The 24395-nt window shown below is 37.6% G+C and overlaps 1 protein-coding gene across 2 annotated transcripts in view; it reads right to left on the bottom strand.

Moving 5' to 3' along the window:
• skd (mediator complex subunit skuld) overlaps positions 1–24395 on the bottom strand; it is a 112677-nt gene that overhangs the window by 14368 nt on the left and 73914 nt on the right. Inside the window, exons 3-12 of one of the 2 annotated variants that reach the window (XM_068774020.1) lie at positions 19670–19754; positions 13236–13319; positions 11447–11625; positions 10305–10438; positions 9640–9789; positions 8857–8945; positions 6615–6722; positions 4550–4682; positions 3683–3793; positions 2377–2522 (exon numbers count right to left, since the gene is read on the bottom strand). In XM_068774020.1, the coding sequence (XP_068630121.1) occupies positions 2377–2522; positions 3683–3793; positions 4550–4682; positions 6615–6722; positions 8857–8945; positions 9640–9789; positions 10305–10438; positions 11447–11625; positions 13236–13319; positions 19670–19754 (1219 nt within the window). The remainder of the gene's footprint in view (positions 1–2376; positions 2523–3682; positions 3794–4549; positions 4683–6614; positions 6723–8856; positions 8946–9639; positions 9790–10304; positions 10439–11446; positions 11626–13235; positions 13320–19669; positions 19755–24395) is intronic. The other variant, XM_068774021.1, reaches the window with a different exon arrangement.

Genomic DNA, 24395 nt, shown 5'->3' with positions numbered 1-24395 from the left:
AATACACACACAATCACTTTAATAACATTTGATGAGATAACAAGATATAATTCTCAAGGACATATGGAGTAATAATTATGTTATAACCCTATCCAGTAAGCCCATATGTTGATTTCCCTTTTCTCTCCATGCCAACAATCTTACCCTATCACTACTACAATCTATCAATAATTTAAAAACATTTGTAAATTTATATTATTATTATTGGTACATTTAAATAAATGCTTTTTTGGAAACAGGTTTAATTGAGTGTCGTAATAGGTTGCGTTAGGAATTATCATTGTACCCACCAGCCTGGCTATTACGAAACCAACCAAATCATTTCAAATTAGCTAGTGCCTTCGAATGTGTGTTTTTACCTGGTCACATTGACCGGGGTGAACAGACTAATGTAATCATAAAAATGTTATGTATTCTCCAATATTTTTCTTGTTTGTAGTCCATGTGTGCGAATTTTCAGTTAAATTTTTAGACAAAGATATACTTTTATCCTAATAAATATTTGGGCACATCGACTCATAAAGACAGTCAATTGACTCTCAGCGTAGCGCAGACATTCAGATAATCATTTCACTGTCCCATGCAAGTCTTTACATAAATATGATTTCTGTCATAAATACAAATAAAAGAAACATATTTTATTCCATCATTTACATTTATTTGATGAATTCGATGAGAGAGAACTAGTTGGTAAAAAAATAAATGTAAAAAGCAGAGAAATATTTAAATGAGAACTTAATAATAATGTGACCAAATATTGAACACAGCATTCATAGACTAGACAGATGTTGTTGCGCTATTTGGTGTAGCTGTAGCGAGGTTACATTGGCGTCCACCATGCGGCGGCGGCGGCGTGGTAGTCGTAAAGCCTCGCGTTGCATTTTATCAATTCATACACACATTCGATATCACACATTTTCTTTAATAATTACTTTATTATGTCAATGTATTTCTTCATTATCTATTTTAGGTAGGTCTTTCATTTATCTTTTTGAAGAACTTTTAACTAAACCCTTTTTTTTAACCAACTGACAATTACTCAATTTATTTACATTTTTAATTATCGATTTAGTTTGTTTCTAATAGTTTTATTAACTATAGGAGATTTAAATATTTTTTTGACCTTGTATTAATATTTAAGACATATTTAATTAAATGTTTAAATACTACAGTAAATTTGTAATAAACAATTAAAATGTGTCATCGCGTTAGTATGAATGTATAGTACCAAAAGAAGTTTATACAAATAGATCTACCTCAAAATTATGGCCAGGCACTTGTAAGAGAATGTTTTTTTTATAAATTTTTGTTCTATTTTGAAATGTGTTCAGTATTTAAATCAACCAATACAAAACATTGCAAATCAATGAATAAACTATTCATAATTAAAAAATAACTTAGGTGTCTCCTCGTAAACTAAAGCAGTAATTAAGTCAAACAATTTGCATACCTGTTCATCAGTGCCGGCCAGAAACGACAAAGCCATACTCAAAGACACATAAATTAGTTTCCATAAAAATTTATACGACTTATGCATAAAAATGTATTTAGTCCATAGATGAATATAAATGTAATGTTTAACGTGTCGAATATACCTTTTTAATCTATAATATTTTTATATCAGAATTCTTTTGGCAAAAACGAGTCATAACAACTTCGATTTATTAAACATCACGTAAACACGTAGCTATAGAAAATGTATCTATAAACTGCATTATATAATTTCTATGCAAGCAAACAAATAAATTATATGTAACATATTTTTTGTATAGTATTACATAAAAGTATGTATAATTTGTTATTTAAATACAATTGGTGAGCTCACTTTAATTAATGCACTTTATCAAAATAATTTCAGCCATAGGATGTCCACATCTGGACATAGGCCTACCCTATAGATTTCTCATAGGACCATTTGGAAGCGGAAAACTTCCAGCAACTTTGGACGACCTTAACAAGGTCGTCTGTTCTACTTGTGGGTGGACGGTCTAGCTATGGGTGCTGATCAATTGTTTCCACTGCAAAACCTCAAGGGCATAGCGGCCACTAATTCTAAACGCGATTTGATTCTTACTTCAACTATTACTCTTTGACAGCTTAATACCAGATATAAAAATATTTATTTATTTATTTATGGAGAAAAACATCAGAAGCAGTACAAATAAACGTTAAAATAATTAAATATTCTGATGCACCTGTTTATTTACAGTTTGCAACATATCAAAATGTTTCTTTTCGGAACTAACAGACAATGTACCATCGATATTTTCCCTATTCTGCATATTCTCACTATAGTAGAATTTAGACCTGTGTTGATATGGGCAGACATATGTACCGAATATGGTGTGTGGGTACAAATGCGTAACAGGTACTTACCACGCGTGCACGGTGGTGTAGTCGTACAGCATATGCAGCGAGTGCTCGTCTTCCAGCGGGTCGAGGCGGTGCTCGGCAGGAGGCAGCACGGGCCGTCGCAGCATCTCGGGAGCGCCGCCACCGCCTGCGCCACCGGGCGAGTCCCCCTGGAAACACAAAGTTCCAATCAGGTTTTATACAAAAATACCAATGCATCCAATGCTTTCCGACGACCTTGAAAAGTCATCTGTCTCATCTTTTGCGTGAATATAGATTTTTCTAGAATCGGAAATCTAAATTGGGGTCAGTAGGTTACCCAGCAGTGGACGTCGTACGGCTAAAATGATAATGAGGACATACACAACTAGATATATTTCCTCGTTGTTAGACCTTGTATTGTTTCCACTGGAAATATTCGTCAGTGTCAAATATACTTCTTTTTTTGTTGAAAGATTCTCATTACGTTGGTTTCTCTTTAGCACGATTGAAAAGATTCTGAATTTTTTTTTGAGGACCACAGACTATCTTATAACCCTCAAATAAACGTAACAATATTTTTAAACAAAAAATTAGTCATTTTAGTTAAAACTCCGAAATGTCCCTTTAAGAGAAATATGTAAGTTTTGACAGTGGTGTTGTTATGTTATTGCAAGAAAATGTGCGCCAATTGGATATTTATTTATCTACTGTATACTTTAATCGAATTATTTACTGCTTGAAAGTTTTATGAATTAATTCAAGTGTTCAAGTACAGGCGTCCACAGGGAATTATAGATATAAAATCTAAAGAGATGAATATAGTTTACCAGTCAGTAAAAATCTTAAAAAGCTTTTACACCATTTCCAATCAATCTGCTACGATCACTGTGAAATAAGTTACATTATTCATTTTCTATAGGACTGCTACAGGGCAATAACTTCTGGCAGTTCAAAACTTGCAGGACAGAGTAAACAATAATTAAAATCGGAATTTTGAAAACGCTATTTCTTATTATAATTATCATTACTTTATTTATTATTTTTAAAACCAATGATCTTAGCTATGATGTACCGTACATTGATTGACAGCGAATGAGCTTTAACATTTACTAGTTATTTAGCTATTCATTCACTATTTTAAAGCTTTGACACTTACATCCAAACACTCTTTTTTGAAATTTTAACGTATTCGAATGGTGTTTTGCGTTTAAAAATGTGTTTGGAGTCTCCACGCGTATTTACTTCCATGTAGTGTATTCCCACGTAAGCAGGCCAGTGTTGGGACAAAGACAAATATCCAATCGCCCAATAGTAATCAGTGTGAGTGAGTGCGTGTGTGTGCATGTACCTGTGCGTAGTGCTTGAGAGGCGGCGCGGAAGGCGGCGCGGGCGTGGGCGGCGCGTGCGGGTCGGGAGTGGGCGCCGGCGTGTGCAGCGTGGTGGGGACCGCGCCGCCCGCCTACAAGCACACCACTTCGTAAACCCTTTCTTTACATTCAACAACTCTGTATATTCAATTACGAGTATTAACTATGACAATGTTAACACAAACATTTATTGCTTGTTAATTTTACAAAAAAAAAACCTATATTATTAATTCAATATTCCAATATTCTTTATACAACATCTTATAGATTGCAAGCCAAGTTGATTCTACCACCAGTTTGGGTGAAACGCCTTAGGTCTGAGAAGAACAAGCAAGTCGTTTTCCACCATAAGGCATAGGCTTAAATTTACCAGAGTATTTCATTCATGGAATACAGGGTCAGCCAAGAATTTTTGAATTTTACAATATTCTACTACAGAGGGAAAAGCAATTTATAAAAAAAATGCATATTTTTAAACTGTAGCATTTATAGACATAACACTTGGATTGGGTCTCTCGTAGGAGTACAGTGATGGGGTGAGGTGAGGGTTAGTACCATATGATTTAAATGTATCCACTAAAAAATTCAAAGTTTTGTTAAGGCAAGATTGTTAAAGCCTATCATGGTATTAAAAATTACATAGTATATAACAGACAAAAAAAAATTGCGTTTAAAGAAGTGTGTTTATCTGTCCTTGTTCTTGATAGAATCAACTAGGCAGTAGGTCTATACACTAATACATATTTAAAAATACTTTGTCAATATGTCAACTTTTCGAAAGTGCTCAGAAAAGCTTATTCGAAATAATAAATACTAGTTTTATTGTTCCATATGATGATGACACTGACCTGATGCGCGGGCAGCGCGGTGTGATGCGGGGAGGGAGGAGGCGCGCCAGCGGAGGAGGGCGCCGAGACAGCGGGCGCCGGCGACGCGTTGCCGCAGCTGCCCGGCGAGCACGCGCCTACTCCTCCAGAAGCCCTGTGTGTGAGCGAAAACATTAATAAACACGCTTATACCATTACAACCACTGCGACTTAGTGAGATTTAGAACAATGAAACATCATAAAATTCAATTTAAATTTACCATTTACATTCAAAAGTTATATTGATTATTATAACTCATTTTTAAAGTGAGTTTAATTGCATGTTCTAGATCTCAAATAATGCTTTATATGTGAAAGCAACTTGTGCCGCCGCTCTCGATATAAGTGGAGTCAATTAAACCAATCAATAACATCATATCCCAATAAATGAGTAAAAGATTATACACACATTCAATTGAATGGTTCTTCACAACGACCTGTGTTACAAAATGAATGAATTTCCAAATCCGCCTATGACAAGTCAATACGTTATACGAAACGCCGAGATGAGAGGTAGATGTTATAATGCATGTAAACTGAATGATTGAATGAAATAATACCATAATTCGTTCACCGCACTTAATGTATGTTACACAAAGCTAAACTCACAGCTGGTTGGTGTTAGGTTGGTGGTATAATGATCATTGTTGATACACTCATCGCGATTTGTTGTTCATGCCTTAATCCTCGCCGGACGTTTAATAGGGTGGGTCATAATGATACACAAAAATAACAAATGTGCGAAGGAGAACGAAGTGACTCCTTTGTACTTGGACAGTGCCACACAGAGATCTTCACAGTAATATAGGAAGAGTTAAGTATATTGATTTGGAGACACAATAATAGATATTACATCCCAAATACGTCTTCCGTAAGATTCAAGAACAGTGAAGTAATTTAATGTTAACTATTTAAAGTATGGTTTTTAATTGAAGCTGTTGAAATGTAAGAAATGGTGTGAAGTAGTGATATGAGAGTTTTAAATATCCAATGATTAAGACACAAAACATGCAATAACATTAAAATTGTAACAATTCATGCAATATATAGAATGCAATAGATAAATATAAACTACAGCACTATGTAGGCAACGTAACATGCATTCAAGCGGTATTGCATTGTTTGTGGCTCGCAATCTTAAGTCTAGTAAAGAAATACAAATATCTTACTCGTTTCCACGATGATGATCTTGGTGTATTGTTTACGTACCTTTGTTTTTACAGAGCGATGCAATTTTCATACAACTATGCGACTGGATTTGAGTTAAATCAATATAAATTGAGACTTACTTACCTAGGCAGTAAAACGTTTGCACGACTGACATATACACTATAAATGATTGTATACATACCCTGCGATACAACGGAGTCAGCACAGCAGTTAAACCCGTACGAATATATGTGTTAAGACCAATTTATACTTTTTAGTTGCAATGTCATTATTACAGTCCGTTTGCGTTAAAAATACTGTGATTAGTTACTGTCCGCCAGCATAGCTACGCCCCTTAACCAATTTAACCGTTCCTTAGTAAAGTCAAGTTCACAGTGACTAATTGAAGGAATCTTTAGAAGGCAATGGATGATAAGCGGCATAGATATGTTGTCGGACAATGGTGATTCACTGCATTGTAAATGCGAACGGACTGTACAATGTTTATATTTCAATAAAAATATTACAAATAGTATTATTAGTTATTATAAATTAACACATTGTAGTCGGATCGCATAATTTATAGAATTCGGGTGGCTTATAAAATTTGTCTGTATGTTCTAGTACACTTGTTCCATATCACGAGAAGTATAAAAATAAAAAACTATTAAATCAAATTAAATTTGAGTGGAAAATACTAATTCGATCTTTTAGAAATGATCACCTGAATATTCAATATCGAAATATGAAAAATGCCCGCTCCAAAAATGATCAGGCAGCACGAAGCGCCTAGTTACAATGTGTTAAGTATATATATTTAAATGTAGATTAGAATATTGACTTGCAACTAAGGATAAAGTATAAAGTGGCGAGTGGTCGAGTCGCGGCCGGTACTCACGTGCGTGCGTCGCGCGGCGTGCGCGGCGCGGCTTGCGCGGGCGCGCGGGCGGAGCGGTGCGCGCGCCGGTGGAAGGGCGGCGGCCGGGTGCCTCGCCGCCGCCGCCACCTGCACATCACAACGCTACTGCCGCCGCCTACACCCCGACCCGAGCCGCCGAGCGCACCCTCGCACCCCACCCCACGCGGACCCCTCCCCTCCGCCTGCGATCTCCGTGTGACCGTTACGAACTCTACCACCGGCAACCACTAACACTACGTAACATAAATGCCAAAATGAAATACAACGCCAAACAACTGAGTACGTACAATAAACTCCTTTTGAATTATCATGCAAAACATTAAATAAATTTAATCAAACAAAAACTAGTACAAAAAATCATACTGGTGTTGTAAAGGATTTGTTAAGTGATAATACTTTGTTTTAAATCGATCTACTGTCTGTTTGTAATTCTAAAGCAAATATTACAATGGCAAATTGAAGTTCTACATTAGAATATTGAAGTAATTTATAGCTAGACCGACGGATATTTTTAAATCATTGTATTTTAACGCGAACTAAAACTGAATGAAGAAAATTTGTAAAAGTAAAAGAAAGCGCATTTAATATCCTCGTAGGATCGTTTTTTTTTAATTAAACACAGTCTTCACAGGGCAGTTCAATTTAATTCCTTTTTTATAAAAGTGGGCTCTTCTGGCATTCTCTTCACAAATAATTACTATAGATGTTTGAAGTAGACAATAATACGAATAAATAAATAACCAAACACGAGCGGGTTAACATAACAATAAAACTTTCTGAATAGTAATTGTATTTACCGATAAGCAAAAATTATTTTATTTAACAGCCCCGGACACAACAAAAAAGTTAAAGTTAATCTCTATTTAACTGAATGCAAAGCCACCTGTTGACAATTATGTATTGTTCCAATTCTGCAAACTTTTGCTTTTTATTGCCGGGAAAGTTAGGCATCTATATACATCTAAAATTTGATTAATAAACAATTACCATTAAAATACTTCTAATTAAATATCTAATACCTTAATACTAAAAACAAGCGCATTCATTATACAATAGTATTGTATGTAAGAAATGCCAAACTACGTTCAATTAGAAAGCAAATAGACCATAACCAGCAGAGTCTCATTGAAACAAACAAAAGGAAATCGACAAGCAAAAAGCTTATTAAAGAAAAGAAGAAATAATGTTGTGTGCGATATATATGTATAAATAAAGTATTTTATAAATAAATTTCTGCAAAGTAGCCCAGCCGCGGAACACCGTATTCAGAAATAATTTACATAAGCTCATAAGTATCTGGATTAGTCAAGTACAGACTCCTTATTGGGGGTTTGAAGATCGAATGATGACCTCGTGGTGAAGAGGCAAGGTTGCATTATCGGAACGGGTCACACGGACGAGGCAGCACGTGGCAGTCGGGGCCGGGGGTGCGGCATCGGATGCACGCGCACGGCTCCATCGGAAGTATCCACACATCAAAATATACCAAAATCACTAGAGGATAGAAAAACTAAATTCATAAAAATTATGTAAAATCAGATGCATTGATACTTCCGGATAATCTCTTATAATTAACACCAAGAGACACATCATGTGATGCATCCCTTAGTTAAGCTGAAATCCCTCTACGGTTTACAATAAACTATCATATTTAAACTTTCTATAAAAACATTCACATAACATCTACCTATCTATCTACATGTCAGCTACACCTCGTAAATTAAAACTATATCGCTCATAGCTGCACGAGTATCGTCGATAACAGTCCATATGATCAAAGGGTTCCAGGTAGACTGTGATCGACGTCGTTTCACTCATTCCGATGCAAGATATATGTGTAAATACTTCCAATACATAGTATATGTATAAATATATGCATGACACACAACGTTCGTACAACTACTGCTATATACTACACCTGTCTACTACATATTGAGAATGTCAAAAAATGAACGCTGATGGGTTCTCAGAGAACATAATAAATAAATGAAATTTAAAGCAAATAGCTATGTAATGTATATACAGAATGGCTTTTATATACTTAGGTACTATAGCACTATTGCTTTTCTAAATACTACAAAATATGAGTGGCTGATGATTTCTAATATGCAGCCGATATTGAACTTTATGCAATAGGCAGCAGCGCACATTTCTCAACAAATCAGTCAAGTGTTTGTATGTGTGTTTGTGTGCTACAAGCCAGTATAATGCGGGGACTCACTTGGCACAGGTACAGGGTGTTTTGCGGGTGGGGTCCAGGAAATCCTCGTTCTTTTCGCTCAAAGCGTCACCGTAGCACAGTTCCGCAGCCTGTAAATGTATTTGAAGACGAAAATAAGTAAAATATTAAGTCAAATTCATAAATGTCATTTTACAGATAATATACTAATGTAAGGACAAAAGTTTGGACAACACTAATTCATCTTTTATGGTAATTGTGTTGTTGAAAATGTCCTGATCATTTATTTTGGAAGTATACTCAGAGCAGGCTGTATTTCTAAGAAAGCACTGTTTCCAACTTCCACATTATCTTAGACTGCGATATAATGTTTACATATAATCTAGACAGAGTAATGCAAACAATATTCTTCTCACCTACCTATAGGAAGAATTCATAACAAACTATAACTTCCCTAATAATCAGTCATCCGTTGATCATTAATTTTAACCACAGCCAAAAATACCAACTCGATAACAAGCGTATTTTTCTCACTCAAGTTAACATGTAGACCTTTGATTTCTTTTCTGTTCTATTATTCTTTCTTCTTTATTTTTTATATACCATATCATTTTTCATAAAGGGTTTATGTCACATTTTTCTTATTATTTAAATGCCACATAAATAACAATTGCTAACATTGCACCTGCAACTTTTTAAAATTATTGCCCGTGTTCATTGTAAGCTTGTTTTGAGATTCTATTCTTCAATAATTTTTGACAGTATGTATTCATCTTGTTGGCAGAACGTCCGTGTGACGTAGCTAAATGGTGGGGTGTTGTTCACCTGGTGTGGATGTGGCGTGGTGAGAGAGCGCAGGGTGCGGTCGGCCAGCGCCGCGGCGGCGGCGGGCGGCGGGCCGTTGCTCGGCGCCTCCATCTCCGTGAGCAGCGCGTACGGCAGCGGGTAGCGCATGCGCACGCCGCCGCATTCCACCTGCATCAAGAGAAATATGTCAACAATCATTACGGTCAGATATTACTACAGACCAAGTGGTGGCTGCTCCATTGCATAAGTCCGTCGTTATCGCTATCGGTGATGCTGATGGTTTTTTTCTCCGTTTTCCACTTCGCCTCCTTTCTTATGGTTTCGGTATAACATACCGTTTTACATTACAATCCCACTCCCTTCTAAAGTGTATTTCAACGAAATTGTTGCTAACAATCAGGCCGCCCGATGTAAATTATTATTGAATTTATATTTTTCATATATATAAAACCATAAGATTTTGTGATAAAGAATGTTGAAGACCAGACTTAAAAGTAGTTTATTCTATTTATGTATAATCATTAAACAGGTTTCATTTCACAGGTCGACCATTTGTAAGTAAGATGTAAGTCTCCTATATATATATATATATATATATATATATATATGTCTGGTTACTTGATGCCACCTCGACTCATACGCGGGTTAGTAACAAATTATAATGAAGTTCGTGGTGTGGATACCTCGACGGCGCCGCAGCCATGCTCCAGCGGGTAGAGCTGTCGCCAGGCGTCGAGCAGGCGCGCCGTGGCCGCGTCGCTGTCGCTCCACTCGCGGCCCGTCACACGCCCCTCCAGCCCAAACGGCGCCAGTATCACTATCGAACAGATATTAACAATTTTATATAATGTATTAAGGAAAAATTAATATTAATAAAACAATTAGTCCTCCGTAATTTTACTGTTCATTCATTCATTCATTCAGTCATTCATTCATGTCAACCTATATACGCCCACTGCAAGTCATAGGCCTCCCTCAAAGCTCGCAATAATGACCGGTCTTACACTGCCCGCTTTCAGCTACTTCCGACGACCTTGGCTCTACCACCGAGTTGTTCGGCTCGTGGTCACCACTTGAAAACCTTTCGGCCCCAATGACTATCAGATGCACAAGCGATGTGTCACGGCCATTGATACTTACTCGGTGACTTTGCTTCTGCCGACCACCTCGTTTCTGATTAGTTACGCTGTGAAGTTCCGAGCATAGCCCTCTCCATTATCTGGTTGACCAGACTACTAGCCATATTAATCCAGCCTAGTAGCACAGTTCAGCTAATTTTAAATGTGTATAGCAAAAATGAAAGGTAATTTTACTTTTATAGTATATCAAATCACAGATTGATCTAGTATATCATTTATTTTTTGTCCTAAAAGCACTCTTTTAATTCGGGATTTACTAGGCTTTGTGCCGTGACGGTTAATGGTAGCTGCAAGAGATTGCGAATCTCACCATTATCACCTCGGAGAATAAAAAAATATCAATTTATACAAAGAATAATATATTTTTCATTATACAGGATATTAAAAGACAAAAGATTTCTCTGTTTATGTTGGCCGGGACGATGTTTTGAAAGTGCTTGTTCTTAACTTCTACTTCTCACTCAAGGTGTTAATCTGGCTGACGTTTGTATGCATGTGTGTGAATGTTGGTGTATGTGATAGTACCTTGTACATCTTAAGACCTGCTTAGATACTATGTCAAGGAATAGTGTTGCGTTCTGAAGACCTTAGGTCTCCTTTATAGTACAGAGGATGACCAGGACATGTTTTAGTGGACACTAATCGGCCATATCTTCATTGTAAGAAGGCAAAGTAGAGTGCGTTACCGTTGGCGCGCGCCGGCGGCGGGCGGGGCTGGGCGCGCGGCGCGTGTCCGGCGGCCAGGCGCGCAAGCCGCTTGGCGGTGAGCGTGCGCACGGGCGGGTGCTGCCGCACGTCCACCGACGCGCACACCGTGCTCTCGCCGTGCAGGAAGAACGCGAACGAGAACGACAGGTGCCACGGACTGCGAATACACACAACGAACATACATGTACATCAACTTTGTAAAGTTTCTATGCTGGAACACAAGACTTCTCACTGAGGTATTGGTCATAGCACTATATTCGAGTGTAGCTGAGGACATAGCCCTGTCTATTGAAAAATTAAAGAGACAGTGAGGAGCTTGAGGTTCTGAAATAGAGCAACATAAGACGTAAGATTATAAGTCGAAAGACACTGGATGCATGCCGTTTCCAACTGGTCCTATTGGAAATCTGTGTGTTAGGCTATGTCCAATAGTTGACTTCCTATAGCTGAAATGATAACAATGGTGGATGGCACAAATTTATTAAAAATTCGATCATCCTTCGAGCGTATGCTAATTTTATACAACATTTGCAAACCTTTTTTTGTTTGAATGTTCTTATCAGAGCAATCGTAATCACGAGAGTCATTGCACGGCCATTTTTTCAATTCTCCGCCATCTCTGTCTCTCTCTCCGAGACACATTGCACTCATATATATTATGGTGTCTCGGAGATATTTCCCATTCGACACGCCTATCACAAAACTAGGCGACGAGCTCTAAGCATTTACCTGTTATAAAATTAAAGTTACATTGTAAAACAGTCTTTAACCACAATATTCTTTGCTTCGTTGATTAAATGTTCACTTGTTTTAATAGCAGTGGTTCTTAGATGATATAACATCATATCGGTTGTAATAGTTCCTCAATGAACAAGTTTTAAGAATGTATACACTACGTATTTTAAAATAAATAATTATTAACAAAAAAAAATGAAAATTTTTATTTAAGCATGAAAGATTGATTGGTATAAATTTTGTAGTAAAGAAAGAATAAATTGCATGTTTGTTACATACACAAACATACGAATATTTGTTTTATAAGTTTCTTTATCTTGGATTATATAAAACACAAAAAGAACATAGAACTATGTAAGGCTTTGGACTAATTAAAAAAGTTGATTAATTCTTTGGTATAACATATTATAATGATAGTGATACACGTAAAAATCGAATGCTTTCGTTTTTAGTATAGTTCACGGACCCTTCCGTTCCATGGACTCATATCCGATGAAGCTGTAAAAGCCTTGGGGCTAACAGCAAAAACATCATACAAACAATACAAATATATATTTAATGGAATCAGGCGTTATCTCGCGGAAGACCATCCTAAGTAAGAAAAGGACCAATATTTAGCCACTTCCGCACATGCAGTGGTAGTCGTGCAATAAAGTGCACCACCCGCCAGCCCGCTGATAAATGCGTATGCGGTAAACAATGCGAATCACACAACCGCCACCGCCAAATTACTCAACACGTGTTTCACCCCTCCACGGGGCTTCTTCAGGAGTTATGTTACACCGATTAGTGCCAAACACAGAGTCATTACAAATACACGTAAATACATGTATAAATTGAAATGTTCGAAGGTGAACGAAGTCGCGCCTTAATACTTGACAGGTGCAACACAGAGATCTTCGTTGTCAATATAGGAAGTATACTCGCGTGTTGCCACCGAGTGGAATTTGCAACAGTTCATTGGAACTGGTACAAATTAAACTTCCACACCCAAGCCAACCGGTGTTCATACGTTGCGCACAATTGTCTCACCTCTTCCCGACGTCCTCTTCGTCGCCATCGTAGGGTTGGACGAACCATTTCCCGAGCCGCACAAAGTCCCGCGATAACAGGCATCTGTAATTCGTAACATCTCACATTAATTAATGTACAAAATTGGACATGAAGAAAGATCGTTATGAAAATATTGTACTCATCTAAGATTGTATTAAAATACAAGTCCGTGTACATATTAATCACTTGTAGTGAACCTTTCAGAATGTAACGGGTCTTTTGAGTTTTAAAAGTAAATACTTTTTTTTACTTTAGACACCCATATTAAATTACAAATCATTTCCAATCTAACCAAAGGTGATCTATATTAATCGCTAATTGTATTTCTATATTGTTACTGTAAAGTTTATATGTTATATTTACAAGATATACAATAAAGTAATAAATAAATTAATTAACATCTATTTTGGTAACTTGTCACAGGACATTTTGGAGACGGTATAATTGAATTGTTAATAGATAAATTGACTATTTTTAATAAAAAAAAATTTGTCTTCCGTATACGTATTTTTTCAATGCAAATTCTTTCCAAAAACCTATTTCAACTTTAGGTAAATTCACATTGGAATAACCAATCCGAGTTTAAAATGAACGGAGAAGCAATGGAGCCGACATTGAGTTGTCTGTCGCAATAACAAATCATTTTTACGTCTCACGCTTTAATGCAATAACTCGACATAACGGCACAACAGTGTTTTTCCTCGGCGCGACTGTACTTCACGATCTTAATACCGCGTCGGAAACTTACAGACGTTCCCGTATCCTTCGATAGTCTCGTGTGAAAATCCGGGTAGATATACATGATGTTCATTTGTTAGTAAAAAAACTTTAAAGCTTTTCATTTTATCATCACTATTGGAACGCGCAAAAACAAATAAATCTAGGCCGTACAAAGTCTTTAGAGACAAATAATAAACAATAATTCATATTTAATGGAATCAGGCGTTACCACGCGGATCTCCATCCTAAGTAAGAAAAGGACCAATATTTAGCCACTTCCGCACATGCACTGGTAGTCGTGCAATAAAGTGCACCGCCCCCCAGCCCGCTGATAAATGCGTATGCGGCAAACAATGCTAATCACACAACCGCCACCGCCAAATTAATGTTATTTTAAGTTCAAATCAATAATTTATGTTAATTTGTTGTAATCCTAATTTCGAAAACACTTTTTCTTATATTATCATTACGTTAATCATTATTTCCGAAAAGATTTATTTTTACAACAAATGATCTATACATTCAATCCTTTAAAAGTCTATTGTAACCAATTAATCTGTAGATTGAATGATATGAGTCGCTCAGAAGCCAATGCGGATTAGTCCAAAACATAAAAATTGAAAAAATTATTGTTTTTGATACATTACTTTTAAAAATTTTTGGTTTATAAATTTAATTAGAAAAGTGTAGACTTTTTTCGAGGTGTAAACTCTGCAAAAACCAGATATGTACAGGATGTGTAAATAAAAACGTATCTATTGAAATAATAAAAGCAACTTAATTTTAGAATTTATACCTCTTATGGCAGCTGAAAAATATGAGAAATTTATGTTAAAAAATATTGATAGAAGGTGGACTTATTTACAGTGGCTTCTGAAATTGTTATACAATATATTTAAAAGCTATTAGAGAAGGGATGTCTAACCTAGCGAAAAGTAAACATAATTTAATAACTAAGTAGATTATTATTTATTTCATCAAAGTTTCCAAAAATCAGGAATTATCCAAAAATGGACTTAGCGCATTGGCTTTTGAGCGACTCATATATGTACTAGAGGGTGAGTGTATGTGATGTTGAAAATATACAAATTGTATGTTGTTAGTGAGAATGACATATACGTATACGCGAGTTCCCGCATCACGCATAAAATGCAGTGCGACGGTGTCGTAACACGATGGTTGCACATATCAATTAATATTACCATAGCGGACTCGTTGCAAGCCGTCGCCGTCGCGCGAACAACACAACAATGATGTAAAATCTTGATGTCGGTATTAACAAATCTTTACTATTGACCGGCAATCGATCGATTTGATATTTCGACGAAATAGTCAACCGCGGAAATATTTTTATTACAAATAACTCGGTAACATGAATCATTGAAAATATTATGAATATCGTGAATAATTTTACGTGAAACCATGGGTTTGAAATTTACCTGTTGTTTGTTTAGTTAGGACTAAATTACGAATCTAATATTTGAATATTTCTATAAAAGAATACACACCTATCCCCCGATTTACACAGTTGATACGTTCCTGAGAAAAACGTGTATATCGAAAATTAAAAATTTTCAAGCCAAAACAGTGTAAATCGAAAAGCTTGCAGAAAATGCATAATTTTGCTATTTGAAAGTTGTGATTTTTTTCAACATTTTTAGGTATACACAGAAATAAAAATAAAATGCATTGAGAAGTTAAAATATTAAATATATTACGGAAACACTGTTTTTTTTTTTTTAATTTAATTACAATACATTAAAAAGGAGTACAAAAACATGACCAAAGGTGTTTTATTATGCTTTACCACTGTCAGAAATTACTCTCATTCTTTTTTTCGGAATCGAAGGTTCGAATTCACTTTCATCACTCGAAGTTATTTGTGCCGATTTGGAGCAGAAATATTTACATTATGAGAGATGGTAATAAAATCGTTTATTAACAATTGCTTCGAATTTTTCGTAAGATCTTACTCACTTAGCTCGGGATTTCCCGTGAAATGTGTACACAGCACACGTGTTCAATCACAGTAACATATTTTGTTTTTATCGATAAAAACAAAAAAAAAACTTATTTGGAAAACCGTGTAAAAGCGAAAACGTGTAAAACGAGTACCGTGTAAATCGGGGGATAGGTGTATTTAGAAATGAATCAGGTAAAAGGTGAACGACAATAATTTTGTATATTCTACATTTCAGCCCACTGGAGTAGACATCGCCACCAAAGATCGCCACGATGACAGTTTATGCGCTGCTCGCATCTAGTAAGTTTCCGCGATCTAACTATATTTTTGGTCTTGGTCCACCTACTGTAGGGCCTATCTGCCGGCTGCACTTGCATTGTTCCTCGTCCCCTGCCACTTCACGTGGTTCTCTTCGTTTCTGAATCTAAATGTGTTTAATTAAAATCTATTTATATCAATAACGAGATGTCCCTACCGACTTTGTACTGATATTTATTGTCCTATCGCATCGCAATAGAAAAAATAAAATATAAAATATTTCAAAGCTACCATTTTGTCGATTAAATGTGAAATAATTTTATACATTTATATATATACTGACTATTATTAAACGACAATATGAATTTGCATCGTATATGCAACTGAAAAGCGCGCGAAAAGTTTTCACAGTCATTATATGTTATGAAACATTTTGAAAAGTATTATAATACTTTTAAAGAAATTAATAAAATCGATAAAGTACTAGTTACAGTTTAAATTGCTCAAACCATGGCTGACGATATAACACTAGTTAAATTAAAAAAAAATTAAGGCCATTATACTATTTCCCTGAGCGATCTAGGATCTAATTCACGCAATATAGTTCATCATTACAAATATGTTTTATCATTTACTACGTATCAATTTATATTTCCCGGGTAAATGTTTAAAAAAAGGCGGGAACACGTTTCAATTTTATTTTCAGCTGCTTCAGTTTCTGGCCAATGTCAAAGGCATTAAATCGTATAGTTTAGCAGACAGGCAACGACGTGGCACTGGCCGCTTGTCGTTGCCGCTGGTATGAAAAAAAAATAAAACCAGAAATTCGTTGGTGTCTAAGCTATATCTGCTGCGTGTACTGTAAAAAAATCTTGAAACGTTGACTACTTTTAGTTAACTACATTTTATTTTAAAAAATACGCAATTTGTGGCTACGCATTATTTGTTAAACATATCTATGTATAAAATATTGTATTTTTCAATTTGTGTTCACGCTCTTTTTTGAAGCTAACTATAAAAAAAAATGTTCGGATCTTGTATATCTGAATACCGAGACATATTCAAGCGTTTATCACCGATCACCGGCCAGTTTAATTTTATTTAGTAACGAGTTATTTTCTCACCCAATCTTTATATGCTATCACTATTCACCGCATAAAAACAGATACAAGTACATATCGCTGCCCCTACGGAATAAAATGACAATCACCGTTTTCATTTTCACGGGTTTTTTAAATATTTGCAATCTGCGAGTTCCAATAAACCTTGTCAATTTTCTATAATTTTCTGGCTAAAAATGGCAGTCATCTTTTTTTTTCTGAGTAAACAAGCTAATGTGAAAACAAGGTAAGAAGATTATAGGCAAGGCGTGTGTAAAATCAGATTTCGTGCCATATAAAGATTATAATTTTTGAGATTTATCTAACATTTAGTTTTACGTGTCTGGTGAAAAGTTGCATTTTGGGACTCGTGATTATATTCGTGGGGAGGCGATATATTCGCGCGGACGATCGCTGTGACATCGCGTAGCTCGTCGTCGGCGGGCGCGCGTTTTTACGACGCAACCAAATTAAAACAATGCGTCGTGCGCGGCGTGCGTGGCGTCGTGCGTGGCGGCGTGCGTGGCGTCGTGCGTGGCGGCGTGCGTCGCGGCGGGCCGCATTGTGTGCCGCGCCGCCGGGTCGTCGACCCGCTCGCGTTTCGTCCGCACAGATTCGGCCGGTGCAGCGCGCCCCCGTAATAGCTCCCGCATCGGTGCAACGCTCCTTACCGATGTAACAATTACTGCACGCCCTACGCCATTGTATTATACATTTGGTTACACTTTTAAATTTGCAGATGGACGACGGTTTTTGTTTTTCTCTGTTTCTTTTTTGGTTTGGATTTATAGCCTTGCTTTAAGGACATTTTTCGCGGTTTTTCATAATTTACGAAAAGCTCCCTTACAACGACTCACGGTGAGGCCAAAGTTTGGGATTTCTTTTCGAAATCAAATTAGGAATGTCGAGATTCGTATGTGAACAAAAGTAACCAAACATATCCCCGCATATTGGCAAGTTCGAATTGTAGAGAGCACGACACAAAGCGCTGCTAGTTATTAATGGTTCTGGAATAGAGACCACGAACTGAGAAGCGCAGCGTATGACATGCTCATACGGTGTATAGATGACATTGTTAACACATTCGTGACGAAATGTACAAGAGAATTATTCCTTTTTGTTATATTCGCCCGGTGGAATCGCTCAGTAAATTCAGGCCCCATCGCGAACGTGTTAGGGTCCTGGGTAGACTTTAGATGCAGGCCAATCCAATCGAACCTGAACTCAGCGCGTTTAACCTACACCGTTTCATAACTGGTGGGGGCTTTCTTAGGAAATTTGTCTGAGGTCTTCAGATCACATGCTTTGATACCGAATCGTATAATAAAATCGAAATCTTATTTTTTTTGTGACCAACCCGTTGTTTAAAGAACAGGCAGCTGGCATTCACACAAAACTTTTCAAGATATCCATTGAAAATTGGTTTGCGAATTATAATCTGAATGAACGTTATGGATGATCTGCTGATCATCACTTAAAACATTACTCGTCGACAGTTGGTCATAAGGCCCCTTCCCTAGATTTCCAATGGGGCCGGTTAGAAGCGTTCTGCATTCACGTGCAAATCAAAATATGAAAAGACTTACCTAATGTTTATGTAAACAGAGCAAGATAAACATAGTTAAATGTCTTATGAAATATATACTAAATAGTTCATATATAACCAGTTTTATAGAGCGCATAGAAGGTAATTAGATATGCATATCGTGATTAATTAAAATTTAACGACACTAAAACTGAAGAACCGCCATTAAAATCTCACGTAATAAAAGAGAGCGAAGTCGATGAAAAAAAAATTAACTACGCTTTATTTTATATTTAATTTTGTGAAACTTGTTTTTCAATTAATTTGTTTATGAGTTGCCCAGATTCAAAACAAATACATATTTGGCGATAGTTTCGAAATTCAAATTACGATTATGTTTTCATACCTACACGAACCTAAGCTTAATTTTGTAAAACTTGTTTAATTAATCTAGATATAAAATTCCTCGGTTGGCGTAACAAAAATTCCTAATCGAATTAATAAACATAACACTGAAATAGTAAATCAAAAAACAGATTGAATTTTATAAACTATTTCTTTTAAATGATCGTACGTAAAGTAGTAAATGAATGAGGAGAAGTAATTCGCCATGGTATCCATCTTTTGCAAACCGATACAGTTAATACCTGGCCAAAATAAAGAGCGGCACGGCAGCGAATCGGCTATAGGCGTCACCAAAGTGAATCGACAGTCCCCGAGACTATCTACTAGCGATTTCCGATTCACCAAGGATAAAAAAACCTGAATTAATAATTATTGTCGTTGGTTGCGTAGCATTAAATTTGTGTTGTTTGTCATATATGTTGTCGTAATCGATGTTGTTTACCTTTCGATGAGGTTATGCAAGGCCTTGAACAGCAAGGAGCGGCATTCGTACGAGAGTCCACTCTCCCACGAGCCTTGGTCGCCTTCTGTAAGTAAAGAAACAGTAGGTTAGATAAAATTATTGTTCATAAGGGATCGCAACGTCAAATCACTAGTGCGTTTTGGCTAGACACCGAGCGCCGACAGTGTTGGGATCCGGAGACCGGAACCGGCGTGCCGCAAGGTCGAGACGGTCCCGGCAGCAGCGCGGCCGGCCGCCGTTGCATTCGCAATCGGAAGATAAACTCGGCCTATTGCCGGCCTCACATGTAAAAACAAATCGGCCCGCGGCGTTGCCGCTCCGCGACGCGCGCCCTCTCGCTCGCACCCGGGGGCGGGCTGTGACGTCACGCGGCCGCTCGCCGCGCACGTGCTTGTGTTTGTCGGCGCGCGCGACACACATGCGTGCCGCGGCGCCCGCTAACATTTTAATTGACATTGAAATTTCCACCTTAGAATATCGCAATAGGGTGCGACGCGTGAACGTTTCCGCAGACGGGCCGCTCGCGTCCCGAGCGGTGCGCTCGGCGGGCAGCGGAACGAGGCGTGACAGCGAGTGTAAACTGTTTATTTAATGTAAGTGAATTGTTGTTGCTCCGTGGCAAACATTGTAATAAACATAAGATGACACACGGAGCGCTCGCGCGGGCCGAACTGGAGCGGTTCCAAGCGAGCAGCCTTGACATTCGTGCTCCAGGTGTGCCGCGCGCCATTTTCCGTCGTCGAACTAGTTTTTCCGTTGCGTGGCAGAGGTTAACGGTGATGACTTAAGTTTAACGGAATGATAGTCGGCCGCTGCTGCGGCGCAGCGTCCTTTGTTTTTATCGCACGTATATTAATAAGCGGGGCGTTGTATCACGTTCGCAGATAAAGATTCTACAAATTGTCTTGCGAAAGGTGATTATTCACGTTCGTGTAATAAGAATTAGATTATCGATAACTCTAACTAATGTATATCATATAAGATTTGTAAAATTCCGAATAATTCCAATTGATATATATATATAACAATAAAAAACAATCTTCGTTTATCGGTTATTATATAACATTAGCTCCACCAATGATGAACAAACTAGTTTTATGTTTACTGTTGAAACAAAAATATTCTTTCAGATATAATGTACGGAATCGTGAAACACGTCGTGGTCACAGTGCGAACTAGAGGATTTCGCATGCTTCTCTCGATTAACAGGAATACCTGTTTATGTATAATATTTTTCTACGCCGTTTGTTGACAGTGGTGTTATATAATTTGTGCGCCTATCGAAGATAGAATCTGATACCAGCGATTGCCTGTCTAAGACAAAATTCTCTCCCTTGCGTCCAGTGTACACGGAGATTCCGACTTTTTAATTCGGTGTAACAATAATTAATGTAACGGCTCGAGCCGAGGTATCTGAGGGAGCCCTCTCGCTTAGTTCTTGTGAAAAAGGGGTTAACTATCGTCCTTCAATCTCGCTTAAGGTATAAATGGCAACGGGCAAACAGCATTTGTTTACTTAAAATTAACTTGGAATATTTTTTTATCTTTTTTTATTAGTACATATTATCGAACAGATGAAGAAAGACAACGCATGATCGAATTTCCTTGCATGAGAGTAACGTTGCAAGGACATTTTTGAACATTTTATTATTATAATACTAGCTGATCCCGCAAACGTTTTGCAAAAAAAATTAAAGTTTTTAATTAACAAATAAAAAATAAGGGTTGATCGTATAAAAGTGAAAATTTAGGGTTGTATGTATATTATATTTGTATGAAGTATCATAAAAAAAATTGTCTAAAAATAAAATAAAATTTAGAGGTGGACCACCCTTAACATTCGGGGGATGAAAAATAGATGTTGTCCGATTCTCCACCCTGGCCGATATGCATGCTAAGATTCACGAGAATCGGTCGAGCCGCTTCGGAGCAGTTCAATGACGCACACCGTGACACGAGAATTTTATGTACATATTAGATTTGTTATAAATCTACTAAATATCGTATTGAAAGAAATTAAAACGTTTCGTAAAATTAAAGGCCTAGGCGTCACCGGCGGCTTGGCGGCGCGGTCTAACCCAGAAACGTTCGGCGATACCGGTTGAGTTGTACCGGTACGGTGTGCGCGGTGCAATTATTGTCGCGCTCGGTTCGGCAGCGGCGTTCAAGGCCGCGGGCGAACGGTACGCGTACCGTACCACCGTATCGGTACCGAGGCGCGCGGTCACGACTCCGCTCGCCGCCAGGTACCGCTGCGCCGCGATTGATCAATGGACCCGGCGCACCACTACTCGCCCGCTCGCTTTAATCGCATCAAGTGTTTCGAACTGAAATCCAATTTTAACCTTGCCTTCTTTAGGTCTAGGGATAATATAATGTTTTAAAACAGGGATGTCAAATAAGAAAAGGACCAATATTTAGCCACTTCCGCACATGCAGTGGTAGTCGTGTAATGAAATGCACCGCCCGCCAGCCCGCTGATAAATGCGTATGCGGCAAACAATGCGAATTACACAACCGCCACCACCAAATTACTCACTGACATTTTGAGACATTTCATTACACGACTACCACTGCATGTGCGGAAGTGGCTAAATATTGGTCCTTTTCTTACTTGGGATGGACTTCCGCGAGGTAACGCCTGATTCCATTAAAAAAAAGGGATGTCAAACTTGCGGCCCGCGGGGTGCTTACCGCCCGCGACTAACATTTGTACAACCCATCTAAAGTTAAGCATTGTTCATTTAGTCAAATTAACTTTTGACTTTGACACACCTGTTTTACAATACTAAAAATTTCAACTTGACATTTCCAACACTTAATATAAGTACTTCAGGAAGTTATTAATGTTTTAAATACAACGTAAACAAAATTTACATACTAGTAACGAACATTCGTGTCACGGACCCGTTCTGTTTTATCTTATTTCAATAATGAATCAATTAAAAAATCGTGATTTCCATCCATCTGAGTTGTCAGTGAAATTTTAATAATGTATTAAATAACGATTAAGGTTGAGAGGATCAAATATCATTAAGTTTCGATAAAATATTTGCTATGAATATTTCTTTTTTTATACTGGACAAATGCTGTTGGCCCGTTTAGAACGAGCGTCAGCGAATTGGGAGGTCTTCGACGTCTTAAATTGTTTAGGCGGAAGCTCTATAAAGTAACTAGGCCCAGGACTAAAGCAAGTGCTTTTTGACAAGGACTGTACCTTAGCGTATCGAACCCGAAGATGGTAAGGTAAGTGATTCCGTGTTGCTACGACACAGCGAGGATGCCAAGGGAGATTCAGGTAACTCCCCTACACACCGTATTTAGCTTCACACATTATTGTGGTCGACCACCAAAGGAGATTTAGATGGTTGAAGTGTCATATAAACTTGTCCAAAAGTCTAGTTTAGCATTCGAAGGCGCCGAAAAGCCTAAGAGGGCAGGACCTAGGTTCAAATGGTGAAAGGTTGCCACCGTTGTGCGTGGTGGTGCGCGGACGGTACATCCTCGGCGTGCATAAGGTTCAAGGTCGCGTACCGTGGGATCGATATCGGCGCGCGCCGCCCTTATCAACGCAACGACCACGCTGATTGTTTGTTGATACAAGCTGTTACGATCCAACACAGTAGAGATAAATTTAAGTCTTATAATTATGAAGCTACGACCCAAAATCAGTAGAAATTAAAGTTCGTACCGTATAATAACAGCGCTGTGTTGTATTCAGTACTTCATTTCAAATCAGCGACACTGCGATTTGATCTAATTAAAAAATCGTTAGATATGTAGTTATCGTGCTTTAAACTTTTCGGCGCTTTAACTTGAACGTCTAAATCTCACTACTTTGTCTATGTTATATTACATCTACGCGCCTAGATACAAAATAACGATGGGTGCAGGGAGACGTTAACAGTGATAAGTCGCCAGTTTTTACATCTATGCGCCTAGATACAAAAGGACGATGGGTGCAGGGTAACACAGTCATAAGTCGCCAGTTTTCTAGACTTTGTTTACGTATAACGGCCTAAAACTCGGGTACAGAAGAACGCTATGACGAGTCTCTTAATATAACTAGGTTGTTAAAAGTAATCGATATCTGTACAATTCCAAGTACCAAAGATCGCTTTAGAGCGTGTCGACTATAAACGATTTAACGAAAGCCTAATGGATTGCTCAGCTTCATGAACACAAATAAAATAATCTTTTTTGCACTCTATTGCGATATTCTTACATTAACACGTACCGCGCCACGACAATTTTTGAAAATTTTACATTCAGGCCCCGTGGGGCGTATACGACCCACAATTTAAAAATTATAAAAGTCGTTTAAGACGTATCCTTAACACTTTTTCATTACTACAAAGCTATAATTAGGAAGAAAATATATATATAATCTTAAATTTTAATATGCTAGTACATATTAAAATACGTACGTGCATACGTGATGTGAAGTTATCTATATTCGATCCTGCAATTCATTTTTAAGAATCCTCTGTTTTTCAATGAGAACTGCAAATGGCCTGAACGAGGTGCAGCGAGGGGTCCGTTATGCCCCACATGGCATAGAATATGTTAACCACTGGTAGCTATCATCACATATTTAATAGAATCAGGCGTTACTTCGCGGAAGTCCATCCTAAGTAAGAAAAGGGCCAATATTTAGCCACTTCCGCACATGCAGTGGTAGTCGTGCAATGAAATGCCGCATACG

This window comes from Battus philenor, unplaced genomic scaffold (genome assembly GCF_028537555.1).
Source record: "Battus philenor isolate CCGP_79_NKW_IND1 unplaced genomic scaffold, ilBatPhil1.0.hap1 SCAF_6, whole genome shotgun sequence".
Classification (NCBI taxonomy): Eukaryota; Metazoa; Arthropoda; class Insecta; order Lepidoptera; family Papilionidae; genus Battus; species Battus philenor.
This window is presented reverse-complemented; position numbering and strand designations above follow the sequence as displayed.